Source organism: Dipodomys spectabilis, unplaced genomic scaffold, assembly GCF_019054845.1.
Source record: "Dipodomys spectabilis isolate Male_0828 unplaced genomic scaffold, ASM1905484v1 ptg000043l, whole genome shotgun sequence".
Taxonomy (NCBI): domain Eukaryota; kingdom Metazoa; phylum Chordata; class Mammalia; order Rodentia; family Heteromyidae; genus Dipodomys; species Dipodomys spectabilis.
The window spans coordinates 16293587-16312721 of NW_024870720.1; the positions used below are offsets into that span (position 1 = coordinate 16293587).

Sequence of the window (19135 nt, forward strand, 5' to 3'; positions counted from 1 at the left end):
AGCATACCTTCTCAGGATTTACCATGGCTCAACTTCTTAATCTTTAAAAAAACAACTTTAAAGTCAGGTTCCAGTGGCACACACGTATAATCCAAGGTTCTTGGGAGGTAGAGACTGGAGGGATTATGGTTTGAGACCTTCCCAGGCAAAAAGTTCGTGACACACTATCTCATCAGAAAAAGCTGCGCGTGGTGGCACACATCTGTCAGTGCTAGCTTGAGGTGTGAGTATGTGTATTGCAGTCCAGGCTGACCCAGGCAGAAATGAGACTCTTCTCAAAAAAGAACCAGAGCAAAAAGGGTCAGAGACGTGTCTCAAGCAGTAGAGCACCTGCCTAGAGCATAGTATCCCTGAGTTCAAACCCCAGTACTGCTACTACAAAGCAGTTCTTATATGTACTCAGGCTTAAAATTTAATGGGTAGAGGATTATTCTTGCTATTAAGACCTAATTCTTCACACATGTGTAATCACCCACAAGTTGCCTTTTATTACAATCTAATCATAGTGAGCCATTTCTACTACCTCAAAAGTACTACATTGTGTTACGTTTTGTGTTACTACCTAGTGTGGTTTATATCCTTTTTGGATGTATTTGATAAGGCCTATGCTGCTTTCCACAGGCACAAACATACCATACAGAATAAGTAAGCCACTTCATTCCCTTAACTACTTTGATGCCATGTACTGTTTCCTTTGTTCTGCCATGAAACCAGCAAATTTTTGGTTTGCTTACTTGAGCTTTTTCTATGAAGGTGAATCTTCCTGAAAGTTATAGTCAATGCTTTAGTCATTCTACACCAGTTCTATGCACAATAATTGGTGAATGTTTGATCTTCATTTCCTTTTTCTTTTAAAATGTGTATTTACTTATTTATTTTGGAAAAGAAAAAGCCTGCAAGTATGTTTTTCATTCCAAATTCTTGCATGTGACTTAGTAATACCAATTTATGGTTAATAGTGATCTTTTTGATTAACTGCTTTCTGAATAATCAGTAATTAAATCTGCTCCGGCTTTTTATTTTTAATGTTGCGGTTGAGTACAACTCGGTTTCCTTAGTGTTTTGCATTTACTCATTCTCTTCAGCAGGCGCTGAAGTCGCTCAGACTCAGGTTTGGTATTTGAATGTATTTGTTTGCTAGCAACTTGCTTTTTGTATTAGAAAATTGCCTAATCGTAGGAGAGGGAAATTTTTTAAATTTAAAATTTTTTTTATTGTGAAAATACCATACAGAGGGGTTACAATTACATGGGCAAGGTAATGAGTACATTTCTTATCAAGCATTGTTGTCTCCTCCTTTGTTTCCCTTCCCAACCTTCTCCCCTCCCCCCTCTGGGCCCAAAGATGCTGGAGGGAATGTGAACAGAAGGGAACCTTACTGCATTGTTGGTGGGAGTGTAAACTTGTTCAACCACTTTGGAAAGCAGTATGGAGGTTCATCAAAAGACTCCACATATGACCCAGAAATCCCACTTTTGGGCATTTACCCAAATGATCACAAACAAGACCATACTAAAGCTACCAGCACAACTATGTTTATTGCAGCATTATTTACCATAGCTAAGATATGGAACCAACCCAGATGCCCCTCAGTAGACGAATGGATCAAGAAAATGTGGTATACATACACAATGGGATTCTATGCCTCCATCAGAAAGAATGGCATTGCCCCATTTGTTAGGAAATGGAAAGACTTGGAAAAAATGTTAAGTGAAGTAAGCCAGGCCCAAAGAAACATAGGTCCCATGGTTTCCCTTATTTGCAATAGCTAGTATATGTCTGAGACAAGCAGAAAAGGTCAAATAAGTTGATGTTAGGCGAAATGAACCCCAAGATAGGATTCAAATTTTTTTCTTTCTTGCTGTTGTTTCTAACACATTTATAAGATTTATAAGATGATTTCTTTGTTGCTTTGTATGTCCCTCCCCCACAGTATGACCCCTGCTTTCACTGTATTTGATGTTGGTATAATTTGTGGTATAATTTTTCATTAGAACCTATTTAATTAAAAATTAAACTAGAAAACAATTATTGTAAAATTAAGTTGGAATCAATTCAGTGAAAATATTTACTATGAAAACTGTGACAATCCAGTTGGCATTTTCTGTGCTACTTATTTTGTTCTGCATATATGCATTCTATCTGTGGGAAAATGTGAATGTTAATTTTTGCACAGACTCTGGGAGATAATAAAAAAGTACATTCCAAGATCTTGCTCGTTCCAGATCTTAGAAACTGATTGCCCCATTTTGTATCTCCAGATTGAGCTGAGAGAACGAGAGATAGAGCGCCTGTCAGTTGCTCTGGATGGTGGGCGGTCCCCTGATATCCTGTCTCTGAAGACCAAAAATAAAACCAACGAAAAGCTAATTGCTCATCTGAACGTTCAGGTAAAATCTCTTAGAATAATTGTTGATAATGGTCTATAGATTTGTACATGGGACAAGATTGCCCACTAAGCTATTATTTATTTGATAGAGACAAAGTGTCTAGAAATAGAGCACAGCTATTGAAAAACATTGTTCTTAAAGGATATTCAATGAATCAAGAATTATGACACGTCATAGAGTTTAAAATTCAAAAGAAGAGAATAAAATATGGACATATTGTGATCTTCAATTTGCTTTTTTTTAAATGTGAAAATGTACTTGGTAAGAAAACTTACTGAAAGAGAAATTCCAAAATGTATTAACAAAGCTTGTCTTTGTATGATGGTTGTCTTTGTATGATGATGGGATATATCCTTCTTTTTGGCTTACTTTATTTAAAAATTTTTTTAGTAGGACTGGGAAGGTGGCTCAGTGGTAGAGCGCTTGCCTTGCATGCATGAGGCCCTGGGTTCGATTCCTCAGCACCACATAAGCAGAAAAAAGTTGGAAGTGGCTCTGTGGCTCAAGTGGTAGGGTGTTAGCCTTGAGCTGAAGAGCCGAGGGACAGTGCCCAAGCCCAGAGTTCTGGCCCACGAATGACCAAAAAAAAAAAAAAATTAGCTATGCATTTTTATAGTATAAAAACAACATGTAAATATATAAATATTAACAAATATATAAGTATACATATATTTCTTTTATACTATTGTATATATGTTTATATATAGTATACACATATGTGTGTATATATATGGTATAATTCAGTGGTAGAGTACTTGCCTTGCGTGCACAAGGCCTTGAGTTTGATTCTCAGCATCACTAGTAAAACCTGCATTTGGTAGGGGATAGGGGGAGCAAGAGAGTTCCATAATGTAAAACACATTGCTGTATTTAGTAGTAAGAAATATCAGCAGTAGCTCTAGGAGAGTGCTATCCAATAGAATTGCAATGTGAGCTAAATATGAAATTTACTAGTTTCCAGATTTTACAAAGTAAAAAAAAAGTGGGATTAATTGTAATAATGTAATCCTGTATACATTTTACATTTATAGCACATCTGAGATTGAACCTTCCATAGTTCAAGCGCTTAGTAGGTACATCTAGATGTGAGTGGCTATTCAATTGGACAGCACCATTTAACATATCATTGTGATAATTCTGCTGATAATTTTAGATCTCTGGGTAAAAAGTTAATGCAAATTTCTTAGTTATTTTTTCCTTCTGTGCTAGAAAACCAAAGCTAATAGATACATAGTTGGATTAAATAACTCATTGTCAGTTTCTCAAAATCAGTATTGCAGTGTAAAAATATAAAGTAGCTGTTGTAATTTTTGTATCTTTTAAAATGTAGTTTTAAAAACTATTAGTTGGAAGGCTCAGTATTTAGGATAATTTTCCAGTTCATATACTTCATGACTTGAAAATTTAATTTAGGTTGACTTTCTTCAGCAAGCTAATAAAGAGTTGGAGAAGCACATTCAAGAGCTTTTGGAAACCAAGGAAACAGTGACAAGCGAAGTTGTTAGTTTAAGTAACAGAAATGAAAAACTCTGCCAAGAATTAAGTGAAATAGACCAGTTAGCGCAGCAATTGGAAAGACATAAAGAAGAAGTGTTGGAGTCTGCTAATAAAGAGCTTGGGGAAGCAAAGGTAATGCCATGTTTGGTTGTGGGAAGGTTCACTAACTGCTGGGTGGCAGTGAGCTTTGAGCCCTTCTGACTTCCTATTCAGGATAGAGGTATCTTTATCTGGTGTTTTCATTTTTTGCTTTTGTTAGTTTAGTTCTTAAGTTTTTTTCTACCTTGTAAATGATTGCATTTTTTTTCTAGTTGTTTAAATGTTTTTCTATAGTACATATGAGAAATTTCTTTTTTATTTGGTTGGTCGTGGAGCCTGAACTCTGGGCTTGGGCTCTGTCCCTGAGCTTTTCAGTTCAAGGCTAGCGCTCCACCACTTGAGCCACAGCACCACTTTGGCTTTTTTTGCTCATGTGGTGCTGAGGAATCAAACCTAGGGCCTCATAAATACATGGCAAGCACTCTACCACTGAGCCACCTTCCTAGCCCTTTGATAAATTTCTAACCCATCTTGATTTTCTTTGAGATTTCTGTCTATATCTTTGCCTTCTGAGAGAGCCTCTGAAGTTTATCCTCTGACTTTTTTGCTCAAGCACACCTAAAGGTGTTTTTAAAATTGTATGTCTTTGCTAACTTTGAAGTTAGTAGCTCACATTTTTCATCGTTTAGTTTAAATAGGTGCAAGCAGTAAAATTTCCAATGTACCATAATACTCAGTCCTAAATGAAACTATCTCATTTTTCTTTTAAATGTAGCCAGTAAAATCTAAATGACCTTTTCTCCTTGGAATATTCACAAAGTTTTATCCTATTTTACCATTTTATACCTGAATGTCTTTTTAATATCACTGTACCAGTCTAGATTAAACAGTACATGCATTAAAACTTTTTGGTTTTAGAAATTTCTTATGCCAACAAAATTAAGTGTTTTTTTCTCTGAACAGAGTAATTATTAGTTATCAGTGGGACAGATATACCAGAAATGTTGATAAATATTTAAAAACTAAACAGTTTTGTAGAACTACATTTTTTAGCAAAACTTAATGAGAGAAAGTAGTATCTTTTACAGCCTTCAGCAAGCTCCAACATTTCAGATATCTTTATCTGGTGTGCCATAAATTTTTAAATCTTGAACCGGTATGCTGCTATGTTATGAGATGTAAGCCTTTCTTCCAAGCAGTGTGAGAAAGGTGGCTGTAGTGGAAGAATAGGAGTTGAGACTCACATTATATCCAGATCATAAGCAAGTTCTTAGGAGAATCACTTTTTTTTTTTTTTGGTCAGTCTTGGGACTTGAACTCTGGGCCTGGGCGCTGTCCCTGAGCTCTTCAGTTCAAGGCTAGCGCTCTACCACTTGAGCCACAGTGCTACCGGTTTATTGGAGATAAAAGTCTCATGGACTTTCCTGCCTGGGCTGGCTTTGAAGTGTGATTCTCAGATCTCAGCCTCCTGAGTAGCTAGGATTGCAGACATGAGCCACTGACGCCTGGCTGGGTGAATCACTTTTAAGAAGCACTCTATATATAAACTAAAAATTTAGATTTTGATTCCTTAAAATTGTGCAAGGGCTGGGCATGTAGCTCAGTGACAAAGCACCTGTGTAGTATGAGTGACACCCTACCCTTTGTTTGGTCACTAGCACCACCAAAATACAAAGGAAAAGAAACTATTCATACCATAGTTTCAGATAGTACTTGGAAAGCCAGGAGAAACTGACAGACCCTCCCTCCCTCCCTCCCTTCTTTCCTTCCTTCCCTTGCTCCCTCCTTCCTAAGGAAGGCCTTCCTTCTTCATCCCTTCTTCCCTTCTCTCTCCCTCCTTTCCTTCTTTATAATAATTATTTTCTTTTTGTTTGTTATTTTTACATAGATTCTCATGGATTTTTGTGTGTTTGTTTTTTATCATTGTTGTTTGCCTCAGCTGGCCTTGGACTGTGATTCTCATGATCTCTGCCTCTTGAGTAGTTGGAATTATAGATGTGAGCCACTGCCCCTAGCCCGAGTTGAATTTATACATTGTCATATCACTAATCAGTGGAATAGAACACCACTAATAAAAAGCCCACAGCAACTCAGTGTTGAAAAACAAAAAGTCCTTCCTCTAAAGCCAGGAACAAGTATAGGAGACATACTCTCATCACTTTAACACTGAGCTTGGCTCATTAATGGCAAAGTAATAGATGCCCATAATCCTAGCATTTGAGAGGCCAATACAGGCATCTCATGAGCTTGATATCATTCTTGGTCTATATTACCAGAGCTTATCCAAAAAAAAACCCCAACAAAAACTATAGTGCTGAAAATCCTACCAAGAGCAGTTAGACAAGAAAAAGAAAAAGCGGGGCTGGGAAAGTGGCTCAGTAGTAGAGCGCTTGCCTTGCATGACTGAGGCCCTGAGTTCGATTCCCCAGCACCACATTAGCAAAAACAAAGCCGGATGTGGTGTTGTGGCTCAAGTGGTAGAGCGCTAGCCTTGAGCTGAAGAGCTGAGAGACAGCGCCCAGGCCCAGAGTTCAGGCCCATGACCAGACACCCAAAAAAAAAAAAAAAAGAAAAAGAAAAAGGAAAAGCATGCAGATTGTAACTGAAAGTAAACTTACCTCTATACACAGGATGTGACTTCAGGTGTCATGAGCCCTAAAAATTCCACACCAAATAATAGAATTAAACCAGGCACTAGTACTCACACCTGAAAACATAGTTACTTAGGAGGCTTGGACCTGGAGGATCTCAGTTTGAAGCCAGCCCTGGCATAAAAGTCTGTTAAGATGACATTTCCAGCCAAGTGCTGGTGGCTCATACCTGCAATCCTAACTACTCAGGAGGCTGAGATCTGAGGATCACAGTTCAAAGCTAGACTGGGCAGAAAATTTCATGAGATTCTTATCTCCAATAAACTACTTAGAAAAAGCCAAAAGTGGCGCTGTGGCTCAAATGGTAGAGCACAGCCTTGAGCACAAAGGCTTAGGGACAGGGCCCCAGCCCTGAGTTGAAGCTCCATGACCAGCAAAAAAAAGACTACGTGTCCAATTAATCAACAAAATGTAGAGCTGGAGGAGTAGCTCAAGTGGTAGAGCTGGCTAGGCAGTCATGAGGCCTTTGAGTCCAAGCCCTAGTACCAGGAGAAGAAAATCGAATTAATGGATTTAATAAAGTTACATTTGATAAAATACAAAAATTAGGTGCAATTCTATAAGCAAAAAATCTAAAAATGAGATTAAGTACCTTACCAACATGGTAAAAAACTATGAAACATTGCTAAAAGTTAATGAAGATACAGATAAATACAAAGACATACTGTATTCATAAGTTGGAATACTTAACCATTACTAAATTATCCAAAATCATCTACAGATTCAGCAGTCTGTTATCAAAATCCTAGTAACAGGTTTTTCAGAAATAGATAAAATCCTAAAATTCATACAGAATCTCAAGAGACCTTGGAAAGCCAATAGTCTTAGGAAGATGTAATTCATGGAGCTTTGATTCTGCTTTTGTGGTTTTAGTTCACTGATACTCTTTGTCTCATCCCTTTTTTGTTCCTCCTTCTGCATCCTCTGTGCTCTGTACACTAGGTACTTAACATGGCTTCTCATGGCCTGTCTACAAGTCTCAGAAATGACAACTTGGCTAACAAAAGACTACTATTGAGTCATAATATTTTAATGGCCTCTTGACCTCTGGGTTGCAGTATAGGGGATCCAAGTTGGTAAAAGCAAGTGGGGAAGATTAGGATATAATAGTACCATAAGACACTCTAAAAAATTAAGGCCCAAGGAAAGTCCTACAAGTACACAGTAGGTAAAAAACATTTTGAAGTGGCCCTTTCAGATATTATATATATGTTCTGTAAGCATTGAGGATACCAAAAGAATAAAGAGAACCTCAACTCTGCTTCCTCTTCATTGAGACTACTAGGGCTAAGGCTTCAAGTCCTACTAGTGAGGGGAATGTGAACTACTTGAAAAATTACTCAGTCTTACTGTGCTCTGCCTTAATGATAGATATTCATAGGCCTTTAGATCTTTACCTAATAGGCTTTTTATTCCTAGAAAGAGATTAAAAGAAACCTCAGTGAAATGCGGAATCTTGAAGAAACAATGGCAGAACTTAAACTGGTAAGTTAGTCATACTAAATTGCCAGCATTTTAAGTGGGAAATGCTTTACTGAACATATATTTTAAATTGAGATATAATTTACATACAATATTCACTCATTCAAGTGTTGTCTGTTTTATGCAACTGTCACTATTGTTTAATCAAAGCATTTTTGCCCCGTAACAATAAGACTTTTACTCTTTAGCACTCACTCCCTGACAACCAGCATCTACTTTAGATGCTGTAGATACTATATTGTAACTATTCCATATGGTAGTCCAAATGTACTGAACTTCTTTCATTCAGCATGGTGCTCACTATTTGTATGTATGCAAATGTTGTATGTATAAATGTTGAATGACTCATTATGCTGGTCTCAGGCCTGTGACCAAGTTTCAGTAGTGGGGGCTGACATTAATGCCTCTGTTACTACTTTCTGGTCTTTCTTTTATCTTCTAGTGCTTTGTTGTTTGTATTAATACAATTAATGATAGTATTAGTAGTTAATATTTATTAAGTACTTAACCATAGTGGAAATGCTGGGCACTAACTACTCCCCACCTTTTAAACATAAGCTTTTATAATTTTTCATGCATAAGTACATATTCATTTAGAATCAAGTAGAAAAATATAATGTAACAGTTCTTCCATCCACAAAGAAGCATTGTTAATCTTTAAGTTCTCTGGTGCTGCTTTTAGCTACCATTGTTAATTGACTTTAATTGAAACTGTATGCATGAATAATTAAAAGTGTGTTTATGAATACATATGTGTGGATTGCAGTTCTCTAAGTGCTTATAAACATCTATTTAAACTTTCAAGTGCTATAATGTTTTACAATGTTATTAGAAATTGTGTTTATAGTATTAAAAACTTATAGGAATTAAATGCATGCCATAAAGAAAAGGAAAGACTGAGTGATGAACTCCTTCTGAAATCAGACCTGGAAACTGTTGTTTATCAGCTTGAACAAGAAAAGCAAAGACTTAACAAAAAGTTGGAAAGTTTTACAAGTACAGGTAAGATATACAATGTTAGCAACTTGAAAAGTAATTGAGATTTGTTCTTAATATATTCCTTTTTATTTTTGATTATTTAAGTTGTTATACAAAGGGGTTTTGTTTCAACCTGTAGTTTATTATTTTTCTTAGTAGATCATCTACATTCATTTAATAGATGTTTGTAGAGAGCTTGACATGAACCAGAATCCACATTAGGCATTGTAGATAGGGGAGAAACCCCTCATCTCTAGGAACTTTCAGTATTGTAATATGTTTGATTGGTTAGTCCAAGAAACCCTGCTTGAACATTTTACAGTATCTATTTTTTTGAGACAGACTGGTAATAGAATGAAAACCAAAGAGCATTCCTTCATTGTTTCTTGGAATGAATGTCAACTCATGAATTTGACAGCTGCATATGGTAAATGCTCACTGTGTATCTGCTGAATAAATGGAAGAAGAGATGGTAACAAATCAGAATATATCATGAAAATATTCAGTGCCTCACAGTTTTAACAAGTATTATCTAAATTAGGTCATACTATAAGAACAATAAGAAATTGCCAGTATTCAGGTACTTTCATTTATGAAGAGTTAATTTCTGTGGTAAAACTAGTAACTGTGAGCAGGGTACAATGGTATGGGCTTGTAGTCCCAGCCACTTTAAACACTGAGGCAGGAAGATTGCTTGAGCCCAGAACTTTGAGATCCGTGTAAGCCAAATAAAAAATGAAAAACTGATCATTGTACTTACTTGAAAAAGACTTGTTTTGATCTCTTTGTATATGCATGAAATTCAAGCTTAGTGTTTGATTTGCTCATGTCCTGTTTGTTTGCAAATGTATTTGTGTTTCACTGCGTTTTCAGATATCTAGAAAGTACCATGTGGAAATGTATTGCTTTATTTTGAAGGTACTAGATAATACCCTGTGATTAGAAAAAAAAAACAGGGGGATTTGACTCAGTGGATTTTTATTTAAACTTTTAATGTTTCACTTTTTTCCATTTTCCTCTTTTAATATTTATCTCCTTGACACTTGTGAGTGATACACAAAATAATTCACGATTTCTTGTTGCTTTCATTTTAAAAAGAAATTGACATTACACTTTAATTTGCAGAAAGAAAACTTACTCTGGAAGTTGAGAGGATGAGGCTGGAACATGGAATAAAACGTCGAGACAAGTCACCCTCTCGTTTAGATACATTTCTGAAAGGTATAGAAGAAGAACGAGATTATTATAAAAGAGAACTAGAACGACTCCAACATATAATACAACGAAGATCTTCCTCTATGAATTATTGTGCACGTGAAAAACTTCCAATACTTAAAACATTAGAAAAGGTAATACCTCTGTAAAAGAGTAATCAGTAAGGTGGAGAATACTGTTATGAAACTTCTGTTTTATTATTATATTACATATAACTTTATTCACTTTGTTTTTTTTTTTTTTTTTTTTTTGGTCGATTGTGGGGTTTGAACTCTGGGCCTGGCCGCTGTCCATGAGCTCTTAGCTCAAGGCAAGCACTCTACCACTTGAGCCACAGTGCCACTTCTGGTTTTCTGAGTGGTTAACTGAAGATGAGTCTCATGGGGGCTGGGAATGTGGCTCAGTGGTAGAGTGCTTGTCTTGCATGCATGAGGCCCTGGATTCAATTCTTCAGCACCACATAAGCAGAAAAAGTTGGAAGTGGCCCTCTGGCTCAAGTGGTAGAGCACTAGTCTTAAGCTGAAGAGCTGAGGGACAGTGCCTAGGCCAAGAGTCGAGGCACAATGGCGACTAAACAAACAAAAATAAAAGTTTCATGGACCTTTCTGCCCATGCTGGCTTTGAACCATGATCCTCTGATCTCAGCCTCCTGAGTAGCTAGGATTATACTGATGCCCAACTTCACGTTTGCTTTTTAAAAGTCATTATTTTGATCTTTGTTTTCTGCTGCAACCTATTCTGTAGGCACTGGCATTAAGTAGGGAAATGACATTCCTCTCTTCTCCTCCTTTTCCACAAGGTAGAAATGCTGTTTCATGGATTAAGTAGGAAAATGACCCCTTAACAAGGTAGAAATGCTGATTGCTAGATTAAGGAAAGGTGGATTAGCTGTGTCATGGAGAAAAGTGCAAAGCATCGGCTTAGGAACTAGAGCCCAGGGACTCTGCTTATGGACTCTTCTCTCTAATGATTTACTTCCTGGATCACCTCTGTTCCTCCTGGTAGCAGAGTCTCTTTGACCACATAGCGGGCAGGCTTCATTTGTTTGCAGCGTTGGTTGGACCAATCAGGATGGAGCATTACATTTTGTCGATTGAGCATCTTCTTTGCTGTGGGAAATGGCTAGAAATTGGAAGTGAGTTCTGAACACATGTGTCCACTCTATACATTTGCAAGTTGACAGTTTAAAAGTGTTCACTTTGAAAGCTTGACATGGTGGTAATCATAGCCTATAGTTTCAGCTACTTGGGAAGTTAAGTCAGATGGATGAAAAGTTTAAAGCCAGACTGGCCAATAAAACAAGATCCTATCTCAAAAAAAAAAAAAAAAAAGATGAAAGCTAGCAAGCTGGGTGTGGTGGCTCACACCTACAATCCTAACTATAGTATCACTATGTAGCTCAGGTTGTCCTCAAACTCATTGTGTAGCTAACTGGCCTCAAACTCATGATCTTCCTATCTTAGTGTCCCTTGTGCGGCTGTTATCAGTGAACACTACCATGCCTGGCTTCAAAGCTGTTAGCCTGAATATTTGATTCAGTTGCTTTGAACAGATTCATAATTAAAGGACAAATGGGAGTGGTAATGATAAGGTATTAGTACAATGAGATACCTTTCCCCCTTCAATTTGCTTATTTTCTTGAAATGTTGTTTAGTGGCACAGACCACCCCTTTTCTAGAATTCAGAAATTGGACTGTATTGGAATATTTTAAAGCCCCCAAAATAAACCAAAGTAATGGGTAATACATGAGTAAAGTGGGTATGAATGAGGAGGCATGGAAGACAGACAAGTTCCTGATCTTGTGTGACTGTGTAGTAAGGAGTGATGAAAAGGAGTTAATTATTATATATTAATACTAATGTATTCTTACCTACATGCAAGATACATTTAGAGATGAGTTCAGCCAACACATGTTCAGGAATGTATGCTTTCCTAGGTGCCATATTGGGAACTGAATGTGTAGTGAAAAAGCCTGGATATCTACTATGTCCCTCATGGAACTTAAATTTTAGTAGACATACATTAAAAACAAACTCATGTTTGTTTTTGCACATACTACCACTGAGCTATTTCTGCAACCCTTAATTTAATCTCATTTATAATAAATGTTAATGAAGAGTAGAATAGATATGAAAGCTTGAAATTAGTCCATAAAAGATATAAATTAACTGGAGAATCTAGAGGAATTCATTATGGAAAGTGACATTGAACTGAGTTCTAAACAGTAATGAAAATAGACTTAAATCTTTATTCATTGAGTCCTTTTCTAGAATCTGTACAGATCACTTCCTTTCTGTAATTTTTAAAATTTAGATATCATTGGGTTATGGATCTCATTTTATAATTTCATGTCTGTACTGAATTATCAGATAATCCCAATTTGAGATGCCTACATTTAGTACTTTAACAATAAAATGCTATAAATGTGCCATCTTTATTTTTCACAGTTAACACTGGAACTTTTGAATTGAACTGGAATAGTAGGTATATTCTTGTTTTAGAAATATTGAAAGCAAGGTATGTTAAGGTGGTACATTGACTCACTGATAAGCTTATACTACTTGGTAGAAGTATTTGCATTGATCTGATTGTAAAAATAGACCTTGTATAGGTGTCATTTGAGGATGGTTGGGGTTAGGCCTGGTTGGAAAATTGATCTTAATATTCAGTCTTATTGATCACTGAAAAATAAGTGACACTGTTAGAGTTACTTGCACTGGGTGAACAAATACACGGATACCCACCTGATCCCTTCCCTGGAGAGGATTTAAAGTAATGGTGCTTAAAAATTTCCAGGACTCAAAATCACTTTTAAGCCTTAAAAAACAAAGTTAAGGAACCCTACCGTCTTAAGTTTCTAAGTCTGGAATAAGCCCCAAATTTGTATGTGTTGCAAGTTCCTGGGCGTTACTGCTGTTTCTGGTGGGGCTTATCAGGTCCAGGAGAGCTGTGGAAGGATCTGATAGGACCTGATTGAATGTTGACAGCTGGGTCCCCAGAGAATTCCCCTCAGTACTGCCAGTGTTATCATTTACTCCGATAGATTTTTTTCTGTTAAAAATGTTTTCCTTTATTACATTAAAAGAATTCTGTGCCTTTTGTCTATTAGCCTTGCTCAGTCATCCTCATCACTGGCATCTTTGTGACAACCATGTGGTGATAATTATAACAAATGGTAACTTCTGTCTTTCAATTATGTTTCAGGATGATTACAATTCAGAAATTCATGTGATCACAAAAGAAAGAGATGAACTTCAGCGTATGCTAGAAAGATTTGAAAAATACATGGAAGATATACAGTCCAATGTTAAATTATTGACAGCAGAAAGAGATAAACTGAGTACCTTATATACTGAAGTAAGAAATGTATTATAATTAACCCAACTGTTTTCTAAATGATAGAACCGGTTAACCATGGTGAAGCCAATATGTATTCATCAAAGTTCTTTTAACATATGGACCTTGTGATATTCCTTCATAATTAGAATTTTAATTAGTAGTATATTCTCATCTTGTTCTCAAAGCACATATTTCACTTTTTTACATCTATTCTCCCTTCTAGCTTGTGCATGTGACAGATCAAAACTACCTGAACAGGCCTCACTCTGAGCCTAATTTATTCTGGGATTTAGATATGTACCATATGTCTGAATGCCAGAATAAACTTAGGTAGCTCACTTGCTGTTTGGACTATTGGCTATTAAAGGTGTAAACACTAGTGAAAAAGGCTCTGCTATGGAAGAGGAAATCAATATAATATGGCCCCTTTCCCATGCCTCACTTGTCCTAAGGGCAAAGTGAGTCTAAGCAAAGCCTGGTGTCTGTCATCAGATTTTGTCCTGTCAGTCTTCTTGCTGTTTTGACAGGAGGTGAAATTTTTGCTTATTTTAGGGTTTGGCATACAAATTAATCCACTTTTGGAGTTTCTTGACAGTACTTAAATTTCAGCTCTCTTGGGTCTGCCTAGCTAATTTCTGTTTGTCTGTCTAGTCTCCAGCATTTTGTAGTTACTACATCTTTCAAATATCCTTTTTGGTTTTATCATTTGATTTGAATCCTTTCCCCATTACTTTGTTGGAATTTGGGAAGACAGTGGAAATAGCATGTATTTAGTTTATCTTTTCAAAATAGTGGATGCATTCAAAGTGTTTATTTATGTCTTTAATTCTCTAAGGCTCAAGAAGAACTATCTACATTAAGACAAGAATCCTCCCAAACCACAGTCCCTAGTAATCTCGTTAGTCTTATGGAAAAGGAAAAGGAACTTGCAATGTCTGACTTAAGAAGACTTATGTCAGAAAGGGAAGCCTTAAAAGAAAAGTTAAAAGTAAGTAGTCCGGGGCTGGGAATGTTGCTTAGTGATAGAGTATTTGCCTAGCATGCATGAAGCCCCTGGGTTCGATTCCCCAATACCACATCAACAGAAAAAGCCGGAAGTGGCACTGTGGCTCAAATGGTAGAATACAAGCCTTGAGAGGCTCAGGGACAGAGCCCAGGCCCTGGGTTCAAGCCCCAGGACTGACAAAAAAAAAATTAATACAATTCACATATTAACGTGTATTTTCCTATGACACTGCTAATGATGCACATCTACATGGTATGGGCAAGTGGCCCAAGCTGGCAGACCCAGCTTGCCCTATTAGGCTCAGCCTGTAGCTAAGAGTGCTTTCACTTTCTACATTGCTTTCAAAAAACAAAATAAAACAAAAAAATTAAAAGCAAAAAAAAAAAAACAAAAACAAGAGAAGACTATTTCATTGTGAGAAAGTGTTACTGGAATATGTTTACAGCCTGTAGTTTTTTTGTGTGTGTGTGCCAGTTAAGACATGCAGTAGAGACATTCATTCTACAATATGTGCTGTCTGGTTTTTTACAGAAAATATTTGTTGACCCCTGAACTCAAAGGGAAGTTTTTCATGTGAAGAATGACACTTTTTAAAAAAATAAATAAAAGAATGCCATACAGTTGACCCATTTAAAAAAAGTATAATTCAGTGGTTTTTAGTATATTCATAATGTACAATCTTTACCACAGTCAACTTTGGACACACTAGGAAACTTTGTATCCATTTACTGTCAGTTTCTTTCCTCATGGGTCTCCTCAGACACAGGCAACCTGTGACATACTTTCTGTCTCTGGATTTGTCTATTCTGGGCATTTCGTATATATTGAATCATTGAATATGTGGGTTTTGTTTTGTTGTGTTACAGTGCCAGGAATTGAGCAATAGGCCTTTGAACATATAAAGCAAGCAATCTACCATGGAGTGAACTATATCCCCAGTTGAAATATGTCATATTTTTATATCTGGCATTAGCATGTACTTTGAGGTTCATCTACAAACAATCCTTGAACATTTGTTTGTAAGTTTTTAGCGTGGTCATGTGTTCATGTTTCTTGGGCATATCCTGCTTATACGGTAGCTCTCTAGGTCATCTGCTGAATTTCCATAATCACCAAGGCCAAACTATTTTCCAGAGTTGGCTTACCATGTTACACCCCCACTATCGTGAAGAAGGGCTCTAGCTTCTCTACATCCACTTCAGTGCTACTCTTACCTGCCATTTTTATTATACTCTTTCATTATGGTTTTGATTTGCATTTCCTCAGTGCTTAATGATGTTAAGCATCTTTTCAGGTGCCTATTGGCCAGTTTAATTTAATTTGATCATTTAAAAAAAAAAAATCTGTTGAGATTTTTTGCCATTTTAACATTAGGTAGTTTTCCTCATTATTATTGACTGAAAGTGTTTTCATATATTTTTGAAACAGCCCCTTCCTTGTCAGTACTGCCTTGCAGATGCTTCTGTGGGTCTTTGAAGTCCAATTTATCCTGTTTCCTTAGTTGCTTGTGTTTTAGAGTCATATCTACAGGAAGTATTTTAAAATTCCTTTTGTAATCTCCCCCCAAATAAATATGTTAGTATTTGTGAAGTACTTAACAATGTTCAGCACATTATGAGTATTATTATTATGAAATCTGTTCTTTCCATGCAGTTTATGTTATAAAATTAATGCTTTGAAAGTAACAGCTAAACTTAGGGGAAAAAATAGGCATTTTAATGGTAGTCTTTATGTTACAAATTTGACCCCCCATAATGCAGTTTGCAAATGTTTTCAATTGGAATCTTTGATAAAATGCCTTCCAAAAAGTTTTTTCCTATAAAATTCAGTGTTAAAATGACCAACACGAGGTCTGGGAATGTGGCTTGGTGGTAGAGTGCTTGCCTTACATGCATGAAGCCCTGGATTCGATTCCTCAGTACCTTATACACAGAAGTGGCACTGTGGCTTAAGTGGTAGAGTGCTAGCCTTGAGCAAAAGAAGCTCAGGGACAGTGCCCAGACTCTGAGTTCCAGACTCAGGACTGGCAAAAAAGAAAAAAAAAAAAAAGACCAAACACAAAACTTGTGTGTAATATGGTAACTTTTAGCACAGGCTACTCATTTTTCTTTTCCATGTGTGTTGAAGTGACCAAAAATGTAAAAATAGCTCTTTAAATATTTAAACAGTAGTACTGAAAACTTGGGACGAGTAACATTCAAACTACTAGAATCCTTTTGGGTTGTGGAAGACAGGATTTTATGAGTTTTCAATGAACTTTTACTTAACAACTGAATCCCTCAGTCTCCTAGTGAGAAAGCTACTCTGCTCCTAACCCAGTTGTCAAGTCTAGGTGTTAGGGCTAAAGTGTCCCTGAAAGCTCCTGTCTTCTAAATATTAACTGGATTCCAGCAGTGCTACTTCATTTCCAATATTGAACAAAAGTAAGCTTTAACCATGGGGGAGGATCTGTCCCAAGTGCCTTCTGTACGTGCTCTGTCTTGGAAATTATAAAAGTCTTTTCTCATTGGTGCTGCTTACAGATGATGTCTCTGAATTACAGTGATCTTTAAGTAATTTGCCTAGCCTCCCCCATTGTGCGTTACAAGGAGTCTGACTCCTGTGTACTTGTTACTTTCTTCTACTCTGTACTTCCTTCTTTGTGTCTGCTCCCAGCCTGTTCTGGTTATTAATTTTTTTGGGGGGGGGTCCTGTCGTGGGGCCTGAATTCTGGGCCTGGGCGCTGTCCCTCAGCTCTTCAGCTCAAGGCAAGCACTCTACCACTTGAGCCACAGCACCATTTCCAGCTTTTTTCTTTTTGCTTATGTGGTGCTGAGGAATCGAACCCAGGGCCTCAGACATGCAAGGCAAGCGCTCTACCACTGAGCCACCTTCCAGCCTACTTATTAAGTTTTCATCTGCATTGTTAGACTTCATTTTTATCCCTATTTAACACTCAGAATTATCTTTCAGAAATGTCTGTGTCACTTTCTATTTAATTAAAATCCACAAACTGTTTTACAAACACTGTAGTGATTGCTCCTTGCCTACTTCTAGGTCTAGTGTCTTTTTCCCTAAACTCACCTTTGCTGTTCCTTACTCCTGTTTTTCATAAAATTCCAACCTTACTGGCCTTTTTCTTGCCTTTTGTCTTCTCTGTAAACAATTGAAAGATTCATTCATTCACTTCTCCTAATTCCCTTCTCTAGTGCATTCTTATTCATCTTTAAATTCAGCTTAAATATCAGATGGCAAATAAATGCTAGCCCTAGATGCCTTTTTGTGCCCTGTTTTTCTTAGATCTCTTATGGGGCAACAGTCCTTACTTACTCTGCTAAGCTTTTGGTTTTTTTATACTTGTGCTAATATGGATTAAAATGTGTAAGTCTTTTTTTTTAATTGTGAAAATACTGTACAGAGAGGTTACAATTAGATGGGCAAGATAATGAGTACATTTCTTATCAAGCATTGTAGCCTCTTCCTTTGTTTCCCCTTCCCATCCCTTCCCATCCTTCCCCCCCACCCCCTACCCTCCCTTACCCCCGCACTAAAGTTGTAAAGTTCATTTTCGACATAAAGACTTGTACATCTCATTGTTGCAATGGGTCCACCTGTATCCCTATTTAAACGATTTGTGTGTAAGTCTTTATAAATGAATCTGCCATGCCATGTCTTTTATAGACACACCTGGAGGTAGAGATTGTAGATGATAGCCTGTTGTGCTTTCCTAAATCCAGAAGCAATTTTTTTAAAATAATGATCTTTCTAAAACAGATCTATGGTTTATGAAAAGAAAACATAGCCCTATAGACTTTCTTACTTACTTTGGTCACTTTGTTTTATTATCAGATATAAACGAGCAATTTTCTACAAAATTCTCTTTCAGAACATCCAAGAAATGAATGTTTTTGGAAAAGCAGAATTAGAGAAGACTGTTGAACATTTGACACATGTTAATCATCAGGTAATTTGTTAAACTAGTTTTGGGACACATTGTGTTTTTATGAATGGCTGTGGCTGATAAACTCCGGGTGGACTATGTAACATAATATTGCTGGCAAAGCTGCTACACAGCTACACAGTTGGTACTGTGTGTGCCAAAGGCTGAAATGGGTTCCAGTCCACTTCTGTCTGCTGAACCTATAGGAAAACTGCCTGACCTTTCTGTGCCTCAGTTCCCTTATTTATAAAGTATTAGGGCTATTGCTTTTCAGTCGTTTTGTGAAAATTAAATGGATTAGTAATACAAGTAAAGAACTTAGAAAAGTGCATATTGAAGGGCTCAGTTGCTATTGATGATTATTGTGGTTTTGGTCTTGTAAAAATAATTACATAACACAGCATAAAATAGGAAGTGTCCTCTCAGGGGCTCAAGTCCCTTATATAAAACAAATAGTATTTGCATATCCTATGCATATCTTCCCATATGCATTTTTTTGTGTCAGTACTGGGGCTTGAACTCAGAGTCAGAGTAATCTCCCTTAGCTTTTACCCTCAAGGCTGTCACTCTGCCACTTGAGTCACAGCTTTACTTTGGCTTTTTGATGGTTAATTTAGA

The 19135-nt window shown here is 36.8% G+C and overlaps 1 protein-coding gene across 3 annotated transcripts in view; it reads left to right on the forward strand.

Annotated features, from left to right (window-relative positions):
- Cep135 (centrosomal protein 135) overlaps window positions 1-19135 on the forward strand; it is a 52921-nt gene that overhangs the window by 12301 nt on the left and 21485 nt on the right. For all 3 annotated transcript variants that reach the window (XM_042678176.1, XM_042678177.1, XM_042678175.1), the window contains exons 7-14: window positions 2262-2390; window positions 3804-4019; window positions 7997-8062; window positions 8923-9061; window positions 10163-10386; window positions 13458-13610; window positions 14428-14580; window positions 18464-18541. In XM_042678176.1, the coding sequence (XP_042534110.1) occupies window positions 2262-2390; window positions 3804-4019; window positions 7997-8062; window positions 8923-9061; window positions 10163-10386; window positions 13458-13610; window positions 14428-14580; window positions 18464-18541 (1158 nt within the window). The remainder of the gene's footprint in view (window positions 1-2261; window positions 2391-3803; window positions 4020-7996; window positions 8063-8922; window positions 9062-10162; window positions 10387-13457; window positions 13611-14427; window positions 14581-18463; window positions 18542-19135) is intronic.